Below are 19,310 nucleotides of genomic sequence, written 5' to 3' on the forward strand. Positions count from 1 at the left end.
TCCTTTCCTGGATCTTCTGTTGTCACTACTAACAAAGCAGTTCGCTTCTGGGCTTCCTATTTTTAGTAACTTTGGAAAGGTGGGCAAAACATTTGGGAGAGGAGATGCATTAGAGAGCATTACAAACTGCCCCGAGACCCCCAGAGGACCATGGCAACCTGATGCACCAAACCCACTTCCCACTCCCATTTGGGGGCAGACAGGGCTCATTTCTCAGCTCTACACCCTGCAGAAGGCAGCAAATTCAATGCTGTATCTCACATTAAAAAAAAAAAAAGAATATGCAAAAGCAATTCTTAGCAACAGTGATTTTGGCAGTATAAAACTAATATGAAACAAATATTAGAAGCAGAGAAAGTGGAAAGCAAAAGCCCTATGGCTCTGTACACCTCTGCATCTCTTGTACTGTGCTGCCAGCGAGACAAAAGGAGGAAGACACCGACCTTCCCCTTAGCTACTTGCTTCCTTGTTTTCAAGGTCTGGGATGAGTGGGAGATGGCCATTCAACCCTGGGTGTTGAGGTTTTGTTTGTTAATAAGCACAGAATAGCCTCTCCCTGGCTGAACAATATTATTACACATGCTGAAACCTACACAGCCCCTTCTTTAGTGTGCTAAATTATTTTTAACAGTAACGACCACCATGGAAATATATACTCGGATAAAAGCAAGACTGACTGCTTATAAAAGGAAGTCCTGTGTTTATCAAAAGAACAGATGAAACTCAAGCTAGGAAAAAATAAATTTTCCTTTCTGTAATATAGATAAAAAGTACTGTACTTTCCTTTCAGAAAATAATTTACTGATTTTTATTATTTAAAAAGTACGATTGGTTTGGATTTTACATTGCTGCATGATCGTGAAATATAAATGATCAGACGTTCTCCACTATGATGTAACACCATGATTACCTACACAGCAGAAGAGAATAAGCAAAAAAAAAAAATTCATCTCACGGCTGTCAGCTATTATTTTACTGCCTTTTATGACGTGTATGTATGACTGTATTCTCCAAGGGCTTTTTCATGATTTGTTTTAGAAAGGAAGTATGCGAAAGAACGAGGCTCTTCACACGAAAACTCTTGGCTGAAACGCAAGATGCTCTGGACTGAACACGAAGCCGTCGGCGCCTGCCTCTTCCACGGCGCTGCGCCCTCCCCGCCTAGAGCCGGTGAGGAGCAGAGCCCCGGCGCTGATGAATCCTGCCCACTCGATGTGCGGCAGCTCACACTTCTGCCAGGAGAGCCTGTGCTTTTTCTGCCTCTTATCTCATGACATTTTAGCACAAAATCGCAAGGAGGCTCAGCAGCAAGGACCAGAGGAGCCTGTCACGATGAGCCTCAGCATCCTGAGGATGCCTCGCAGCAGGCTGGTACCAATTCCCCCGCCTTCCCTCCAGCCAACTCCTGCTCCCCTTGCTGGACATCTCTCCTCCCTCACACGACAAGCGCAGATCTGTATTTTTGGGGTGCGAGAGGAGGCTGCGTACACACACACCTCTCATCCCTCGAGCGGGGATGCTCCATTGCAGCGGGTCATCGTGGGCACACATCCCGAGAGATGCAGCAGGACCGGCCACTGTGCCGTGACCCAACACACACCGATGCCTAGCACAGGGCGCCATCGCTGCACGATTTACTGAATTGGACAGGGGCTCAAGAAGAATGCACGGAGCAGGCTTTTCTGTCAAAAAACTATACATTCAGGGGCATTTATGTATTACACTTACATACATGTATTTGTGTGGGGGTGTGCCTTATTTACAGATAAATAAACGTTAATGGAAGTCAATCAAAACACAATCAATCAAAACAAAATCTTCCTTCCACTTTACTGCATTAAAATAATTAAAAATTCATAAATTATTACTATTATTGGAAATGAAAACTTATTGATTTGCTTATAGGGATGACAATATAGCAAACCTGATACAAGCTGCAATAAAAGCATTTCAAAACATGTAAGAAGGCAGCCAATAAAAAGGCAGCCTGCTAAAAGCTCTTTCAAAATGAAATTAGAAATTAAGAAGTAAATTCATAAAATCATGTCTTTTTATAGTAGCTCACAGAGGGGTTTTTGATTAGAATTAGCCTGAAATTAATCCGCAAATAAACATGTTCAATAATGTTTACTGAAATGATCATTTAGTAAAGTAAATATGATAGTGCCTGTATTTGGCTGACTTCTTGGCTGTCTCTCGGAAGGCAATCAGGAGGCAGCACATCAAACAGAGCAGTGTCCCCTCCATTTGGTTAGGACGGTGATATCTTTACCCAAAGTCCATCCACAACTGCACAATCAACATTTTAGAGCTCTCTTTCCCTCTACCCATCTTGCACCTAAACCCACTTTAATGATACATCAACTGCAGCAATTAATGAACCTTTGTCCAGAAGGGGAAAGACTTTAACAGCTTAATGAGACAGTAATACATATTAAAATCAATATTATTCAGATGATATGTCTATCCTAGTCCTCCCTCTGAAAATATCTGAGACTGTAGGAGAAACGATCATTAGCATTTTGATAACAATCTTGCCAGCCTTCTGTTAAAACATTTTCTCTTTAAACTAAAACTGGGATTTGTTATCTCATGCAAGCAGACCATTCCAAAATTAGCAACAGCCAATTCATATTGGTTTGGATCAGATTTTTAAAAAAACTTGGAAAAAAAATTAATGCTAACTTGCCTGAATAATCAGATTCTCATGCCTGTTGCTGTAGCAGTGGAAAGACACTCTAAGCATCGACTAAGTAGCAACCTCTTCCCATAAATACCATTTTTGTGCACAGAAAGGCACTCCTCAACCATATAGAGCATTAGTTTCACTTGTCTGATAAATCATATTCCAGCGGACAGTCAACACGAGGAACAAATTCCTCACTAACACAAATCCTTAAGGTATCTGCAAAACAAAATGTGGCTGAATGCCGCAGAGCAGGAAAGGGCTTTGCACCTTTGTCCCGTCGCCTTCGAGAGCAGACGAAAATTCCTCAGCATCCCCAAGTCATGTTATGTTATGCGATCACCATGGTGAAAGAAAACAGTCCCATCTCGCTCTTTTTTTAATTAGCGAATCCCGCAGCCTTCCCTCTTCTGGCACCCGCCGCTGCAAACCAGACTGCTAAGCCTTCCAGTTTCCAAAACGGGACAAGAGAGAGACCTGCTGCAGAAACAGCTTTACGGCGTTCACGAGGACGTGCGTCCTTCAGAAACCTCTGCCCTTGGGTCAACCGCACGCCAACAGACCGGTCGCACCAAAAATCCCAACCGCTCCCACGGGACAAGAAGCCAAACTTCGGCAAGGGCCAACACATGGCTTTGAAAGTGCCAGAAACCAGTTAGGAGACAAACCCAAGCGCAGTTTTCGCTCTTTAACCCCTCAATAGCTGGCCTGCAGATGCAGAGGAGTGAGCCTGGTGCCAGACACCCAGCGTGTGAAATTTATATTTCACAGACACCAACCCGGTGACCCCCAAAAGAGGGGCAGACATGGGGCGCAGTCCCAGCAGCTCCTTTGGGCAGATATTAGGATGCCCATCGCCTGAGCTCACAGGTGACCCCAGCTAAGAGCCACCAGTGGGCAGCAAGTTCTGTGGAGCCGATGGAAGTTATGCTTAAAAGACTGGGCAGAAAGTGCTCTTAATTCCAGATGGTTTACATTTTTCTCTCTACTTCTGAAAACAAAATGTCTTTTTAATACCAAAAGTAATATTCCCTCCTTCTGGCCTTCCCCTGAACTGAGAGGCATCTCATGTACACGTATCGTTAAATTAATGTTTGTTCTTTCTAACCGAATAAAAACGTTCAAATTACATGCAAAGACAATTAGATTAAATTATTGGGCACATGCTGTGGGGGTTTTTTTAAAGCTATTCAAACAATTTTAAAGGTTTCTCAGCAATGCTCTAGCAACATAAGCAAAACTTTCCGCAAAGAGAAGGTAACGAGTTTAACATTACTGCTGAGGAAGACGGTAACGGAGCCAAGCAAGTAAAACTAGCACATCAGCAACCCCCCCCGCCACCCTGAACTGTCAGGAAAAGGCACGGCTCAAGCTGTCAGAGGAATCCGAACTGGCAGAAGAAAGAGGATCTGGGGCTGGTAAATGGGGAGAACCCGTTCCCAGGCTCATCTGCACGATGCACTAGAAAGAAATTTTTCTCTTTTTTTTTTTTCACCCCCCTTTTTTTTTTTTTAACTTTCTTTTTTGCATAACAGTCAGGCCAGTAACTTTCCAGCCAAAGTACCAGTCTGCTCCATGCAAAAGGCTTCTGTAATCAGGAGTGGTTTGGTTTGGTGCAAGACTAAGGATAAATAGGTAGCTTTCAGCTGGCACTGTGTTTCCCCCTTGCTCCCTCCCCAGCTGCAGAAGCACAGCTGCTGTGGGAGCTGGGGCAAGGCCAAGGTCATGCGGCTTTCTCAAATCCCGTAGTTTATCTTTGTCCAGGCTCTCATGTCCTATTAGAACTAATCTCGGGTTCTTCCCATGACAGCTTACTCCAGATTGGGAAAACCTGTTGCAAAATATCAGATTTTAACAAGACCGCATTGAAAACGCTTGCAAAAATTCAGCTCGATATGTGATGAGTGCGTGCTGGAAAGCTGAAACCACGTGCATCCCCAACAGTTTTGGTCTGCAGAAGTCTCCAAGTTCCTGAAAACTGAAAGAATCCAGTGCAGCAGAGGTCAGCAATCACAATGTTGCAATGCTTAAAGACATTAATCAGAGTGAAGTATTAGAGTATTAGTTATAACGGGCCTTCTGAAGCTTAAGGAAAGGCTTCTAAGAAAGAGTGATCTATGACTTCAAAAGAAAGTGGCATCCCATAGTTACAGGTATTACAGGTGGGTTACCAAAGTGCAAGAGGGAATTATGTTTTTCATCTGAAATTTAAGCAGTGCTTCTTAACAGACACAGCATGGAATGCTGAAAAGAATAGTGAAATTAGAGGCGACATTCTATATACAACAGTGCAAAACAGCGCAAAGTTCCCAGACAGACTTTCCAAGTTGAAACCGTAATGGGATGTTAAGCTAAAATTATGAGACAGCGAACAAAAATAACTCCAGACTATAAGAAAAGACCTTCCCAGAGCACAAAATCCTCCGCGGCATAAATAAAATATTGTTGTAGCATTTTATGCGGCAGCTTATCGACCGCAGGGACACAGCTTTGTCTGGGAAGAGCAGGCGTAGCCTCCCCCTGACCTGCAGGTACGGGCACCCGGCATTAACCGCCAGTGCCTTCAGCCGGTCTGACCCGTTGGGCATCCAGCCAGCACCCAGAGCCTGCCTGAACATGAACTGATAAGATTAGAAACGAGGAATACAGCGTCCTGTTACAGCCCATACACCGCGCTCGTCGCTGCATCCCTGCGCCAACGTCCCCCGCAAAACAAAGCGCGGCATCTCTGCCAAACCCCCTTCGACAGCAGAAAATAACTGTCGTAGCTTCAGCGTATACCATCGGCGCTTTTTAATCTCCCCAAATCCCAGCCTCTCGAGTAATATTTGTAGGGCAGCTTCCCTCTGAAGAGCGTGAAGCATGGGGGGGAGTGGGCGAGTGCTACTGGGGCAGGTTTTCGGCTGGGAAATGTGAAGCTCAGAAAGTTGATGCAGCTCGCTGGAGGTCAATGGCCATGTTCTACACAGAACCACGCTCCCTCTGCCTTCTCAGCCTTAAAAGCACAGCAGCGCCGCCTCCCCAAACAGCAGAGATTTAGGGGAGGGAGGCAAAGGCTGCCAGAATTAAAACGTGCACAGGATCTTAGGGCTGAGTCAAGCAAGTATATCCATCTCTGAGTAACCAGCTACCGAACACCGAATGCTGTCATATGCCAAGCGTTAACCGGCGTTCGTCATGAATCATTCAGAGGGATGACGTGCAGGGATTAAACTTAGCATTCACATTTGACAGCGAGAGGAGTCCCACAGAGGCATGCCACACTGACACAAACTAATAGCGAGGGTCCGGGGCTAGTGGCACAAAGTCCTCTCCATGGCCCCACGACTCTTCTAGGTGTTTCTGAGCCACTGCTGGCCATCCCAATCCAGAAGGAAAAGTTCCCTGTCAACACTGGCACCCTTGGGTCACATCAGGCCCATCGTGCATTTTTCTAGCTCGCAAGTAAAACTTAACAGCATCATCCAAAAATGAGTAAAAATACTCCGTTTCTGGATAACATAATGGACATGAAGATGACACCTGCAAATGGAGGGGCTTCTGAAAAGCTTAAGAGCTCAGCGAATGATGAATTTTTCTGACTCAGCCCCTCAGCAATCCCCTCTCCTATGCTCGCTCACTTCTGTGAGGACAGCTTTAATTGCTGGGATTTTAAATACTCCTGGCTATATTTTTCGCAATACCCTTTGGTATGATTGTTAATCTCCTGCCCTGAGACGCGTTTTTTAGCCATCTGCCAGACAAAAGAAAAAATCCTCAAGATCAGAGACTTTGACATGTGGAATATCAGTCCTATTTGGATGGCTTTATGACAAAGTTCAGGCACTGGCCAGCCAAACTACAGTATCAGAAGCAAATAAATCAGAGAGAAAGAACAAAAGTAAGGTAAGTCCATGGGCCTGTGCACACTGTGCGCTGCTGACAAGAGTGGCACTCCTATCTGTGCAAATCTGATCATTAAAAAGCCAAGCTGAAGAGTCTCCTCTGCCCAAGATGAAGTGTGTCCCCTACACAGCCCGCTGCTGCTTGTAGCGGATATAAATGCATATAAACACGAGATTCCACCCGCTTCCTCTTGCGTAGCCCAGGGTGGGAACTTCACCTGATAGAAAATGTATACAAGAAGGAAATGCAGCAGTGGAAAATTACTGCAAGGTCTACTCCACGTTCAATCCACTGTAAGCAGTGTAGGACAAGGCAGGACTGTCATAAAAAATAATGAGTCAATGTCTGTTTTGGAAAATTTCTCCAAACAGAGCAACTGAAAAGCCTAGAGAGCAAATTAGCACTGCTCCCTCTGCTTGCAAAACTCGGGCGAAGCCAAGGGTAGTAACCTTTCCCCTGGGCTAGCAAAAGGCAGCCTTCCACCTGAAACGGTGAAAATAGCTCTGCAAAGCTGATACATGGGAGAAGCATCCAGTGCAACACATGGGAGCGCAGCCCATCCGTCACTTCACTCAAGCACGCTGACACATCATTTTCCTTACGCGCACATCTTACTCTCTGCCGTTCCCTATACCCCCTCTGGTAACATGCCACACGTCGATCTGTCACTTCGGCCACCTTCTCTCTTCTGGGAAAAACGAGAGACATGTTTTGTTTTTCTAGGTTGTTTCTTTTTCATGCAAATGTTGTTCTCGGTTTGTATTGCAAGCAAGCAAGCAATGAGCCCCGCACCTGGAGTGGGAGACGCCTGGTTTGGGAGGAAATTACTGAAGACTTGCATGCATTCAGCTGGCTGTTAGATCTTGAGAACTCCTGAAAAAATTCTAAGTGATACACTGCAATAATTGTTAAAAAAAACCCCAAACCCCACGCTCAGTAAAGAAGGCAGATTTACCATAATGCCTCAACAATCTAAGAGAGCCATTTCCTTTGACAGAACCTGAATTCCCCGAGCGGTTTGACAGTGGTAATGGAAACAGAGGAGCCAATAAATTATAACCTTGTGTGTAATGTGCCTACCATTATAAACCACTCTTTGCCTCCTGCTTTATCCCCCGGGGGGGCCACTCTAACAGTTGCTGGATTTCCTTACCCTCATTCTTCCAGTGTGCTCTTTCAGCAGTCGGACCCTTTTATAAAGTCTAATACCACGCTCTGCACTTCCACAGCATCTCTCATGTGAACACCCCAAAATACGCTTCACCATTTAGAAACAGACTATTGGTTTTTTTACAGGCTGAAACAGAGGCATTGGGAGACTAACTGGCTTAGCAAAGGTCACATACCGCTCTGTATCGATAGAATCCCAAATATTTTTCAAGCATGTATTAGTAGGTAAACACTACTTCCCGATCTCTCATACTCAAGTTGTATAGCACGTATCTTAAGACACCTACAGTACTTCGGAAGCGTTTCTGAAAAATGGTCTTGGACACTTTTTGGAGCAGCCCCAATGCCAGTTCATCCCCAGCCCATTCCCTCTCGCACTGGGTTTCAGCACTCTGGATAGACCAAGTCTGCAATAAACTATGGGAAAAGAAGGACCAAAGACCAGATAAAGAAATACAAAACCCCAGAGTTTTGCCAAAGTGATAAACAACATTCGTTGTATTTTAGAAAATACCATCTATGCAGAAAAGACTTCCCCAAAGTCTAAGGTGTAGAAGCAAAACACAGGCGTAATACCAACACGGAAGCTGGCCCTGCTCTGTCTTCTAAGGTTAATTAAAACTCTCAGAGAAACAGATCCCTGGTGTGGTTCAAACATATCAGTCCGAGGATCTGGGCAAGTCTGAAGTCTGACAGAGGTGACCTTGGCTCTCTGCCATTACATTTCACAATTAGCATTTTCCTTCCTAACCAAAAAAGCCCATAATGGCATGTCCCATTTTATATACCACATTACCTAAAATGAAAGGTAGTAATTAGTAAAATAGTGTAATTTGCTTTTAAGCCCCAGGCAGCAAATCTACACCAATTTCTGAAATTAAAAAAAAAAAGTACATATCATAAGGAATCACTTCAGCTCTCTCCAAGGGGGCTAAGCTGTCCAAGGCCAACATAAGACCAAAAGGGATGCAATTCTGCTCTTCACTATCAGCCTCAAAAAGCCTAATTCTAAGCAGGTTTGTACCATCTATTGTTTAGTACAGAGAGAGGTGCTGTACTCTTGTCTCCAGGATAGCTCAGCAATCAGCTGTATCAGCAGCTCCAAGGAGGATTATTCTCCCCTGCTGCTTTTTTTAAAAGCAGATTAGTTCAGACTTTCTTTCACTGTAATGAACCTTGTAAGGATCAAGCACATTGCATTGATTTTCCGGATAAAATTGTGAGGTCAGTCAAAAGGCCAAGCAAACAGCTTCAGAGACCCACTCTGCCCCAGCAGACCCACTGCCCCAGAATCACCCATTAGCCCCAGCAAGGGGAAAAAAATTGCAGGTGTTAACCATAAAAGCCAAAAGGTGATTCTCAGGTCATGTGTAACTTTGCTTTCAATCAAATTCAAGTGGGTAACAACCCACGCAGAAACAGACAACAGAACTGAAGGTGCTCACCGAAATCCTATTCAAAGTCAGAAAATGATAGAATGCGACGTGTTTTCATTTACTATATGATACCTGCAATAATGGCTAGGGAAGTAACTCCTTAAAAATCTGCCCATTTACAGTAAAATAATGAAAATTCAACTTCTCTAAAAATTTGCATTAAGGTTCAAAATTACTCTTAAGTAACTTTCCCCGTCAAGCATTTCCTTACACGCACGCCCCCCCTGTAACATCCTAGCTTGACTAGGATTTAAAGGTAAGAAAACCAGAGATTGTCTTCTTGCTGGCTGGTCACAAAAGCTTGGCCAGGGTGAGAGAGCCTGCCTCTGCAACACGAACCCTGCAGGTGCAACAAGCCTTCCACACAGACCCTACCTCCTGTAAGAGACTCCTCTCTGAACATCACACCCGACCGGGAGGATACCATGTTTTAAACTACCTACCGAAAGCAAACTCCACGTTTTGTAATGCTGAAACCCAAGCTGACAGGAGCTGTCTCCTGTGGCAAAGCCGCAACCCTAAGTTTAGTTGAAAAAACAAACAAGCAAAAAAAAGCAGAGGGCAGAATCCCAATGCCTTTTTTCTTCTTTAAATTTGACAAACCATTGTCAAATACCTGAAGATCACTGCGGTCTACAGCCCAGCAATAAAGGACCTACCCTTCCAGAAATACTGCCAAGGCTATTTCACTTCAGACTCCAAAACTGAATTTTATGGAACAATGTATGGCATTCGCCATCATTTCCTGTAGGCAAAACTTCAAAATGCCGCTACAGGTCTATTCATTTTTCTCAGAAAAAAAATAGGAAATGAATTAATTGAAACATTTACTATAGCAATACAACTTCACAAGGAATCTCTGCACTGACCTTCCCAAATCAAAAGCCTGTACACCAAACTACAGCTCAAGCAGATTTCAGGAAAGATCAAAGACAGTTAAATATATCTGCTATCTATATGACATTAGAAATAAGATGAAGTTCACAGTCTTCAGAGCGTCTCCGTTCCAAAGTCTCCTGAAGAGGTCCTATAGTAAATTTTATCGTATCGAATTAACAGTAAGACAGAACACCGGCAGGAACTGATCTTGCCCCCTCCGAGCCAACGAAACCCTCGCTGTGGATTTTAAAAGGGAACAAGATCGGGCAGGCGCTCGAGCACGGCTTTAAAATAAACAAACGCCGACGTCGCGGTACTCTCCTTCAATAAATCACGCACCTTGTACAGAAAAAATGAAACTCCCTTCCCTCGGGAGGGGGGAAAAAAACTTCAGCTTCCAACCCCACTCAACTCCTGCTGTCAGGAGGACTCTGGGTGCCGGTAACCGGAGGGGAACCCTCGGGGCTGAGGTGAAGGGACCGGGCACTGGACCCCCCCCGGGCGGGGGGAGACTCATCCCCACGGGGAACACGAACACGGGAGCCAGCTCCCGCCTCGCACCTGACAGAAACCTTGGCCAGAGGGTTTGAATAAAAACGCTTTCGAGGCAACTTCGCGCTTCTAAACTCCGGCAACCACCTCTCCAGCCCTGCCACAGAGCGGGGCCCGTCGGTGCTGGCAGCCGGTACGAGCCCCCCACACACACACACCCTCAAAACCGGGGTGTCCCGGTCCCTCCCGCCACCCGTGGCCCCCCCTCGGAGCGTTCTGAGGACACCTCAGGCCGAGCCTCCCGTGTGTGTGAGGGGACACACAACCTCAACCGCCGGCCTCAAGCGCGGGGAGAGGCCCAACACCTCACTCTCCCCCCCCCCGGGGGAAACGGCCCTCGACGTCCCGCCGGCAAACCCGGACCCACCCGGGTCCCCCGTGGGGACAATCCACACACGACCACCCCCTCAACCCCCCCGGGGCCCGGCACCCACCTTTCCCAGCAGGGCGCTGCGGCTGGCGGCCGCCAGTTCCCTCAGGCTGGCGGCGGCTGAGGCGGCGGCGGCGGCGACGGCGCTTGAGGGGGGTGAAGCGGCGGCGGCGGCGGCGGCGGCGGCGGCGGGTTGGGGGTATGAGGAGACCCCGGAGCCGGGGCTGCCGCTGGCGCCCCCGGCGGTTCGGGGCCGTTGCCGGATACCGTCCAGGAGGCGAACGAGGAGGATGTTGGCGGGCAGCTCGTCCACGCCGCAGCCCACCAAGATGCGGCACTCGGGGCAGCGCAGCTCGTGGCGGGAGCTGACGATGCTCTCCAGGCAGCGGCGGCAGAAGGTGTGCTGGCACGGCAGCACCTTAGCCGTGGTGTCCAACCGCTCCAGGCACACGGAGCACTCCAGCAGGTCCAGCAGCGACGACTCGTCCATCGCCGCCGCCGCCACCGCCGCCGCCGGCTCCCGCTCCCGCCGCCGTTCCGCCGCCGCTCCGCCGCCCCCTCGCCTCCGCCTCCGCCCCCGCCCCGCCGCCGCCGCCGCCTCCTCCGCCTCCCCTCCGCGGGGCAGCGCAGGGCCCCGACGCCCCTAGGGCCGCCGCGGCCGGCGGCGGCGGCGGCGGCGGGCCGGCGGCGGGGCGGCCATCGGGGCGACGGGGGTGCGCGGTGAGGAGGAGGAGGAGGAGGAGGTGGCGGCGGGGCTGCCCCCGGCGGCGGGCCGCGGCGACCTCGGGGGTTGCCTGGGCGGCGCTGCCCACCGCCGTGCGGCGAAGCGGCGATGCCAGCGGCGCGGAACGGAACGGTACGGTACAACGGGAGGAGGGCAGTTGCCTGCCTGCCCGCCCGTGCCTCCGCCGCTCGGCACGGCCCGGCCCGGCCCGGCGAGCCGCCCGCCGCGCCTCCGCGCGGGGCGGGGAGCGACGGGGAGCCCCGGGGGGGGCGCCCGCGGCTCGGCGGCCGCCCCGCGGGCGGTCCCCGCCCGCCCCTCACGCCGTTCCGTGGCTCCCTGTAACTCGACCCACCCAGCCTTCCTCCGCCGCGGCTCCCTCCTCCTCCTCCTCCTGGCGGAGGCTGCCGGACGGCGCCGGGGGCAGGCGGAGGAGACCCCCCCCGGGGAAGCCGAGGACACCCGGAGCGGGGAGGGAGCTCCGACAACCAGCTGGGACTGGCGGCCGTGGAAGGGCTCCGCGGGCGCAACCTGCCCCGCCGGGGGAGCGGCGCCTGCCCCGCGGGCCGGCAGCGGGAGCGGGGCCCGCGGCGCCCTGCGGCCCCCGCCATCCCTGGCACTGCGGCGCCCCCTGGCGGGCGCGGCGGGACGCGGCGCGGCAGCCCCGGTGCGTCGGCCCGCGGGTGTTTTCAAGGGCGTCCCCGAATCCTCCCGCTTTAATCGTTATCGAAAGGGGAAAATAAGAGCGAGTGGTCGCGGTTCTTCTCCCCGGCGGGTGCCAACACACGGGTGTTCCAGAACTTGCTGGAAGGGGCCAGGCCCTGGCGTTTTGGGGTTACGCAGCCTTGGTGTATACTAACCGCGGGAGGGTTTGCAAAAGAAGATGCAGCCGCTGGCACGTGAGGCATAGAAGCAGAACTTCCCCTTGGAGAAGCTGCAGGGGAAGCCCTGTTCTTTGGATAAATGTTTCTTTTTAAAAAATCCCTTTTTTGGCTAACCTTCGGCCATTAGTGTGATTAAAGGGCCTACTTAAGCCAGAAGCTACTGTTGAAATACATTGTAATTTTGCCAAAGAGAATTTTCACTTGTGGTCCAATACCTAACCCAAGCTTTCTTCTGTGCCTGTGCCATAACAGAGCACTTTTGGATTTTGGGACTGCAATTCAAGTGCTTGCAGAAGCCTTCCTAGTCCTCTTCTCAAGTGACATCATCTTTAAAATTGACTTTTTGTGAGGGTTGTGTCAGGAGGGCTGTGCAAAATCTGTCAGCTTTATGCCTCTGCAGTTAACTTCTGGTGTAGAGAGCAAGATGACCTGGTTGGGATAAGGGTCATCTAGATACTGTATAGTAAAATTTACTAAATCTCAGTGTGCAAAAAGCCATGAATCTCTTGCTGCTCTTGTGTTACTCTAGAAGAGAAGGAGTAAGCATGAAGCTAAAGAAAAGCTTCTGATGCAGGGCTCAGATCATTATTTGTTGCTGAGTAGTGTCCAGTAATCTAACCTATGTCCTTGCAGAAAGAAATACCAAACTCAACAGTTTTAAACTGTAAATAATGCTGATGGCTGCAGAAATGTGAGGTACAGGATGAAGGACTTGGGCTTTCTCTGGAGTAAAACTGTTAATTTAAGAAAAAGGAGTATTGGAGAACCTTTAAGGATAAAAGGCATTGCTTCGACAAGGAGAGGAAAATACTGGAAAACCTGTAACAAAATGCATAATCATTTCAGCACCTCAGATGCCTTCCTTCAAAGGTGAAAACTGGAGTAGGACTGTCAAAACGTGGAAGCCAAAAGTGCTCTGTTGCACAGCAGCGTAAATCCAGATTACCTCCAGTGACTAGAAGGGCGCTTTTCATCCATCCTTCCTTCTGGTTGCTCCAGGGCTTGCGGCCAAACCAACCTGTCACCAGGTCTCCCAGAGCTGCCCAGTTATATATCCTCAAATCAGGAAAAACACTCTGGAGAACCAGCATCCAAAGATGATGAGAGGGTCCCTTGACACTGGGACAGCTTTAAAAAGGTGCAGACGTGCAAACCATTTATTATTTGACAGAAGAAATTGCTGATGCAGTTAAAATGAGAGTCTGGTGCAATCCACCTGTAAAACACCTTCTTGAACACGAGCTGGTTGCCATCAAGGAGAAGCAGAAGCTAAAATTGCAGCAAAGCTACAGCAGACGGAGGCGAGGGAGCTCTCAAACCACCGCGGAGGACGTGGGGAAGGATGGAGGAAATGGGGAACCTGAGAAGGGAAAATGAGAAGAAAAAGAGGTGAGGAAAAAGGAAGGGAGGAAAGGATTAAGGGAGGGTAAGGTTTATACAGAAATTATACAAGGGATTAGAGATAAGTAAAAGCACACTTCTCTGGAAAGGAGGGAAAGGCTTGTTAGTTGGGCTCCAGCTAGAAAAAACACCTCCTGAGTGTTTGAATAGGCTTTGATGTCAAAGAAGCATTTTCGTGCTTAAAAGTTTAGCGTGTGCTTCCCTGGTCCTGGGCCTACATGAGAGTTAGGCCAGGCCTGAAGGAAAAGAAAGAAAAAAAAAAATAATCATCACACATATTTTCTCTTCTTGCCAAAGAGACCGTGGGAAATGCTACATTAAATATTGAGAAATTAAATACTCAGATTATTAAATTTAGAAATAGAAAAAAATGAAATGCTCAGAAGCCTGAGATAAAACATGTAGAAAGGAATGGAAAGAGATACAGAAGATGTAACAGGTTTTGGTCTACTTTAAAGAAATGTGGATTTTATTAATTTCCCTATCTCAGCTGCCAAAACATCTAGCTTCAGATTATAAGCGTAAAGTGATTATTTGTGAACTAATTAAGTAATGTGATTAACACGGTTCTTAAGCAGAGGTGCTGTTTTACACACAGGGATGGAGCTGCACATTTTGCCGCACGTCCCTTGGTAAGTGTGTTTGAGGAGACAGCTGATAAGCAACTCCTGTGTCAGGCTGTGGAAGCGACTTCACTCTCATGGTGGATGAAACAAATCCTTCCTGATGCATTAACTTTGGAGAGTACCTGGAGACAAAAAGAGTCTCAAAAAGGCAAAATACTCTTGCAGGAGAGTGGAGTGCTATTGATGCATTCCAAGATTTTATTTGGAGTTGTCCTTAAATTATAATAACATACCTAGGTATTGCTTAGTGTCTCAATTGGAAAAAAAAAAAAAAAAAAAAGCCTGTTCTGCTTTCCTGGTTCTTTTCCCTGCATGATCTTTCTTGCTATTCAGTTCAGAACAGGCGAGACTGACAGTTTTTGCCATCCTGTGGCTGTACCTATGTTGGTTTCGAAGGCATTTTCTGGGGACAGTGCGTGGACGGTACACCTTCAGCTTTGCCTTCATATACTTGCATGCTGCTCTTGAAAATGGCTAACTCCTTTCCAGTCTTCTACCAAATGGGATTTGATTATATAGAAATTATTCTCAATCCTTGCCTGTATGCTTGCTCTGCTTGTAAGGGTCTACAGCACAATAACTATTCAGTTTGCACAGCTAGGGAACATTTGCCTGCTAAATAACAAGTAGCTCTTATTTGTATGATTCGTTCCAAACCTGGAAAGCATTGTAAGAATGGTAGGCATTATTATTTTAGAATGAGTCAATGTAATTAAACTTGCAGTGGAATGCACAGCAGTCCATTTTTACTATTGCATTTTCTCTATATGTTTAAATGATCATTCAGTTGTGCTTACATTACTTGATTTATTTATACTTAGATTCAAAAAAATAAGGCAGTCTTGGGCTTCTGAAGTGAATGATATTAATACTCAGCAGAGGGAAGGAGGGAGACTTGTCAGCTTTGTCTGTTCTTCATTTTGCTCGACCTAAACAATCTGGTATAGCTAGCAAAAATTACCAAACTGATTTCAGACCATGGTAATACTTCTGCAAAATGGGCAAGTTTGATGATGGGATCTGCTGTCTGCTCCTTTGACTGGAGATGAGATTTTTGATCAAGATCTGTCATCTACATATACATTCCCCCTCCATTGTAGAAGCCTAGCAATAGCTCTGCAGAAAGGCTTTTCTTACACACCGAGGGGATAACCTCTCTGTTGTCTGTCAAAAGACAGATTGTACAGAACCAGTAGCTGAAAATCCTTATGGAAGCTACAGCAGGACCACCACCCCCAGGGTACATTGGCTGTTACGATACCTGTCCTGGCAACGTACGTGTGAAGGCCTGCCCTTGCGTCAAGGTCTAGGGAGTGTATCTGAGATCCCCTATATGAGACAGTCATAGAAAACCCATTCAATGCCAATTTAAAAGACTGCTTAAGGAGGACATATACCTCAAATTTCTCTTGACAGTGTTTTAACACCGAAAAGAAAATCTTTGCTCGCTTTGTGTTTAACCACAACGTCAAAATCAGGAAAGAAAGAAGGACATCCATATACCTCCGCTGTCTCCTTACACGCACGCTGGTCAGGTTGGCCACAGGTCAGGAAGATGTGTGTGTGCTCAGCAGTGCAGCGGAATGGCAGCAGATATTCCGGCAGGCTCCGCAGCCACCCTGCCTTATCTTCCCCAGCAGCCCTGGCTGCCTGGTCTGTCCCCTCCCTTGCACCTTACCTGTGTGTCTTCATGAAACTCATCCAGAGGAAAAATAACCCTGAAAAAAAATTTGCACAGAATTTTGACCATAAAAACAACAGGTAAATGTTAAAACTCTATACATTAGGAAAATGACTGCATTCTATTGCGGTTTTGTTTCAGTAAACTTGTGAATTAAAATGGCATTTCCTCTGAGGATACGTGGTGTCCATTGCCAGTCTCGGCATCGCAGCCTATCAAACCGCTGCAGTTTTTCGGCAAGTCTTATCACGTTCCTTGTAGTTTGGGTTTTCTAAAGACGTGGATGGAGGCAAGCCAGGCGTTGTCTGTTGTGCAGCTCTCACTACACATCTAGCCCTCCTGGCAAGGCACTGCCCTCCCAGTGTGATTATACAATATTTCTTCTGCATGGCTTTCAAGATGCATCTTGCTTGGGCTTTTAAAAAATTAAAACTTCAGCTTTTACTATAACTTTTTTTTTTTTAAAGAACTGAAAAATAGCTTCAACTATTTATGAGACTACCTTCTTTGCAGTAAATTTGGCATAAATTATGCAAGGAGCTTTTAATCTTTGTAGAAATGAGCTTGATGGAATCAAAGGCTGAAGCCTAATATTATTCTAGTCCTGAGGAACTTCTTCAGGTCACAACTACAGTGACACCCATTAGTTCCTTGTCCTCTCTAGGAGTCAGTTACAGTTCTGTAAGGTGATAAAAAATACATTCCATTTCTTTTCTCTTCTTGGTAGATCATAAATTTGATTAAATTTTCTTCACTTGGCCACACAGATTTTTCTTAAAAATTGAAAGAAAGATATTTCTGTTAGTGAGGAATTCATTTACCTCATTTATCAAAATACTTCTTTCAGTTTGTTCTCATATACTTCTGCCCACTAATTCTCATGTAAAGTTAACAGCATCTCTGAGGATATCTGACAAAGTCTCTGTATTGGGTTTGCATGGCAAGGTTTTGGTAGTGGTGGGATTACAGGGGTGGCTCCTGTGAGAAGCTGCTGGAAGCTTCCCCCATGTCCAACAGAGCCAATGCCAGCTGGCTCCAGGATGGACCCACCGCCGGCCAAGGCTGAGCCCATCAGCGACGGTGGTAGTGCCTCTGGGAGAACAGATTTAAGAAGGAGGAGAAAAAAAACAAAAAAACCCACCAAACCCCCCAAACTGCAGAAGAACAGCAGTAGCTGGAGAGAGGAGTGAGAACATGTAAGACCCCCAGCCCTGCAGCCCCCCAGGTCAGTGCAGAAGGAGGAGGAGGAGATGCTCCAGGCACCAGAGCAGAGATTCCCCTGCAGCCCGTGGTGATGAAGACCACGGTGAGGCAGGCTGTCCCCCTGCAGCCCAGGGAGGTCCACGGGGGAGCAGATCTCCACCTGCAGCCCGGGGAGGACCCCACGCCGGAGCAGGGGGATGCCCAAAGGAGGCTGGGACCCCGTGGGAAGGACCCACGCTGGAGCAGGCTGTGCCTGAAGGACTGCAGCCCGTGGAGGGGACCCATGCTGGAGCAGTTCGTGAAGAACTGCAGCCCACGGAAAGGACTGACCTTGGAGAATTTCGTGAAGGACTGTCTGCTGTGGGAGGGACCCCACACTGGAGCAGGGGAAGGGTGAGGAGTCCTGGCTCTGAGGAGGAAGGAGCGGCAGAGACAGCGTGTGATGAACTGACCCCAACCCCCATTCCTCATCCCCCTGTGCCACTTGGGGGGGGGGGGGGGCGGGGAGAGAGAATTTGGGAGTGGAGTTGAGCCCAGGAAGAAGGGAGGAGTGGAGGGAAGGTGTTTTTAAGATTTGGTTTTATTTCTCATTACCCTACTCTTGATTTGATTGGTAATAAGTTAATTTTCCCCAGGTGGAGTCTGTTTTGCCTATGACAGTAATTGCTGAGCGATCTCTCCCTGTCCTTATCTCGACCCACAAGCTTTTCATTATATTTTCTCTCCCCTGCCCAGCTGAGGAGAGGAGGGATGGAGCAGCTTTGGTGGGCACCTGGTGTCCAGCCAGGGTCAACCCACCCCAGTCTCTCCTTGTGGATTCACCGCAGCTGCAGGGAGAACACCGCTCACCGCTCACCTGGCAAAGCTGCACAGCTGCAGCAAGGCCACCCCGCTAGCAGAGGCCCACATAAGGCATCTTAGTTATTCCTTTGTTATGATTTTCTTGTCACAGCTGTGAGAAGACAAACTATTTCATCGCTGCCCTACCACTAATAAAATGCCCATCCAGCCCGTCCAGTTGTTTTAGAGAAATTCGTGGGGAGTAAGAAGAGATTGCAATGGTTAATCTATACCTTTCTAATTGCGAGGTTTTTAAGAGTTTAAAACTGGCTGTTTAATCTTCTTGCGTTGTCGTCGTTTTTAAGGGCCCAGTTGCCAGTAAACTTACACTTGACATCTGAATTTCTTGGATTTGTGTGCCCTCATAGAGCCTGGATTGTCTTCAGCTGGGGATGGTTTGTATTTCCACTTTTCATCCAGGTTACTCAATTACTCAACTCACAGCGGCCAGCCAAGAAAACTAATTTGCCTGGAGCTTGTTTTCTTTTTTCGGGAGGCCCGTCTTGCACATATCTGCCTGGTACTGCATAGGCACAGCAGTTGTGTTCGTGTCCCCGGGGCAGCGGTGCTGCCCGGGTGGCTGGTCCTCACCTCTGCAAGGGAAAACTGCAGGGCCTGAACCATGGTGTTATCAGTGTTTTCTTCAAACTTTAACTGGCACACCTAGCTGGCAGAAGCTGCTGCTGCTCCATCAGTTATTTGATGCATGATCAAGTTAACAAGCCATCTGCAGCTAAAACATGAAAAAATACTGTGCACTGTAAAATTCTTCATTTCTGTATCATGCTTTTTACTTAATAAATTTTTTTGTTTGTTTTAAAAGGAGAATTAACTTTTCTTACATGTGGCTCAGGAATAACATTGACTTTTTTTGTAAAAGTTTGGAAGAATGAGGATTAATTACCATATGTAAGAGAGAACACGTGTTCTTTCAATCAGTATTGACTTCTTTAAATTGAAGGGGGAAAACAGCAAC

The 19,310-nt window shown here is 47.6% G+C and overlaps 1 protein-coding gene across 1 annotated transcript in view; it reads right to left on the reverse strand.

Annotated features, from left to right (window-relative positions):
• Positions 1 to 12,197, reverse strand: part of SH3RF3 (SH3 domain containing ring finger 3) — a 251,510-nt gene extending 239,313 nt beyond the window's left edge. The window contains exon 1 of the mRNA XM_075057365.1: positions 11,043 to 12,197. Within this exon, the coding sequence (XP_074913466.1) occupies positions 11,043 to 11,468 (426 nt within the window). The 5' untranslated portion in view covers positions 11,469 to 12,197. The remainder of the gene's footprint in view (positions 1 to 11,042) is intronic.
• Between the last annotated feature and the right edge of the window lie 7,113 nt (positions 12,198 to 19,310).

Source organism: Buteo buteo, chromosome 25, assembly GCF_964188355.1.
Source record: "Buteo buteo chromosome 25, bButBut1.hap1.1, whole genome shotgun sequence".
Classification (NCBI taxonomy): Eukaryota; Metazoa; Chordata; class Aves; order Accipitriformes; family Accipitridae; genus Buteo; species Buteo buteo.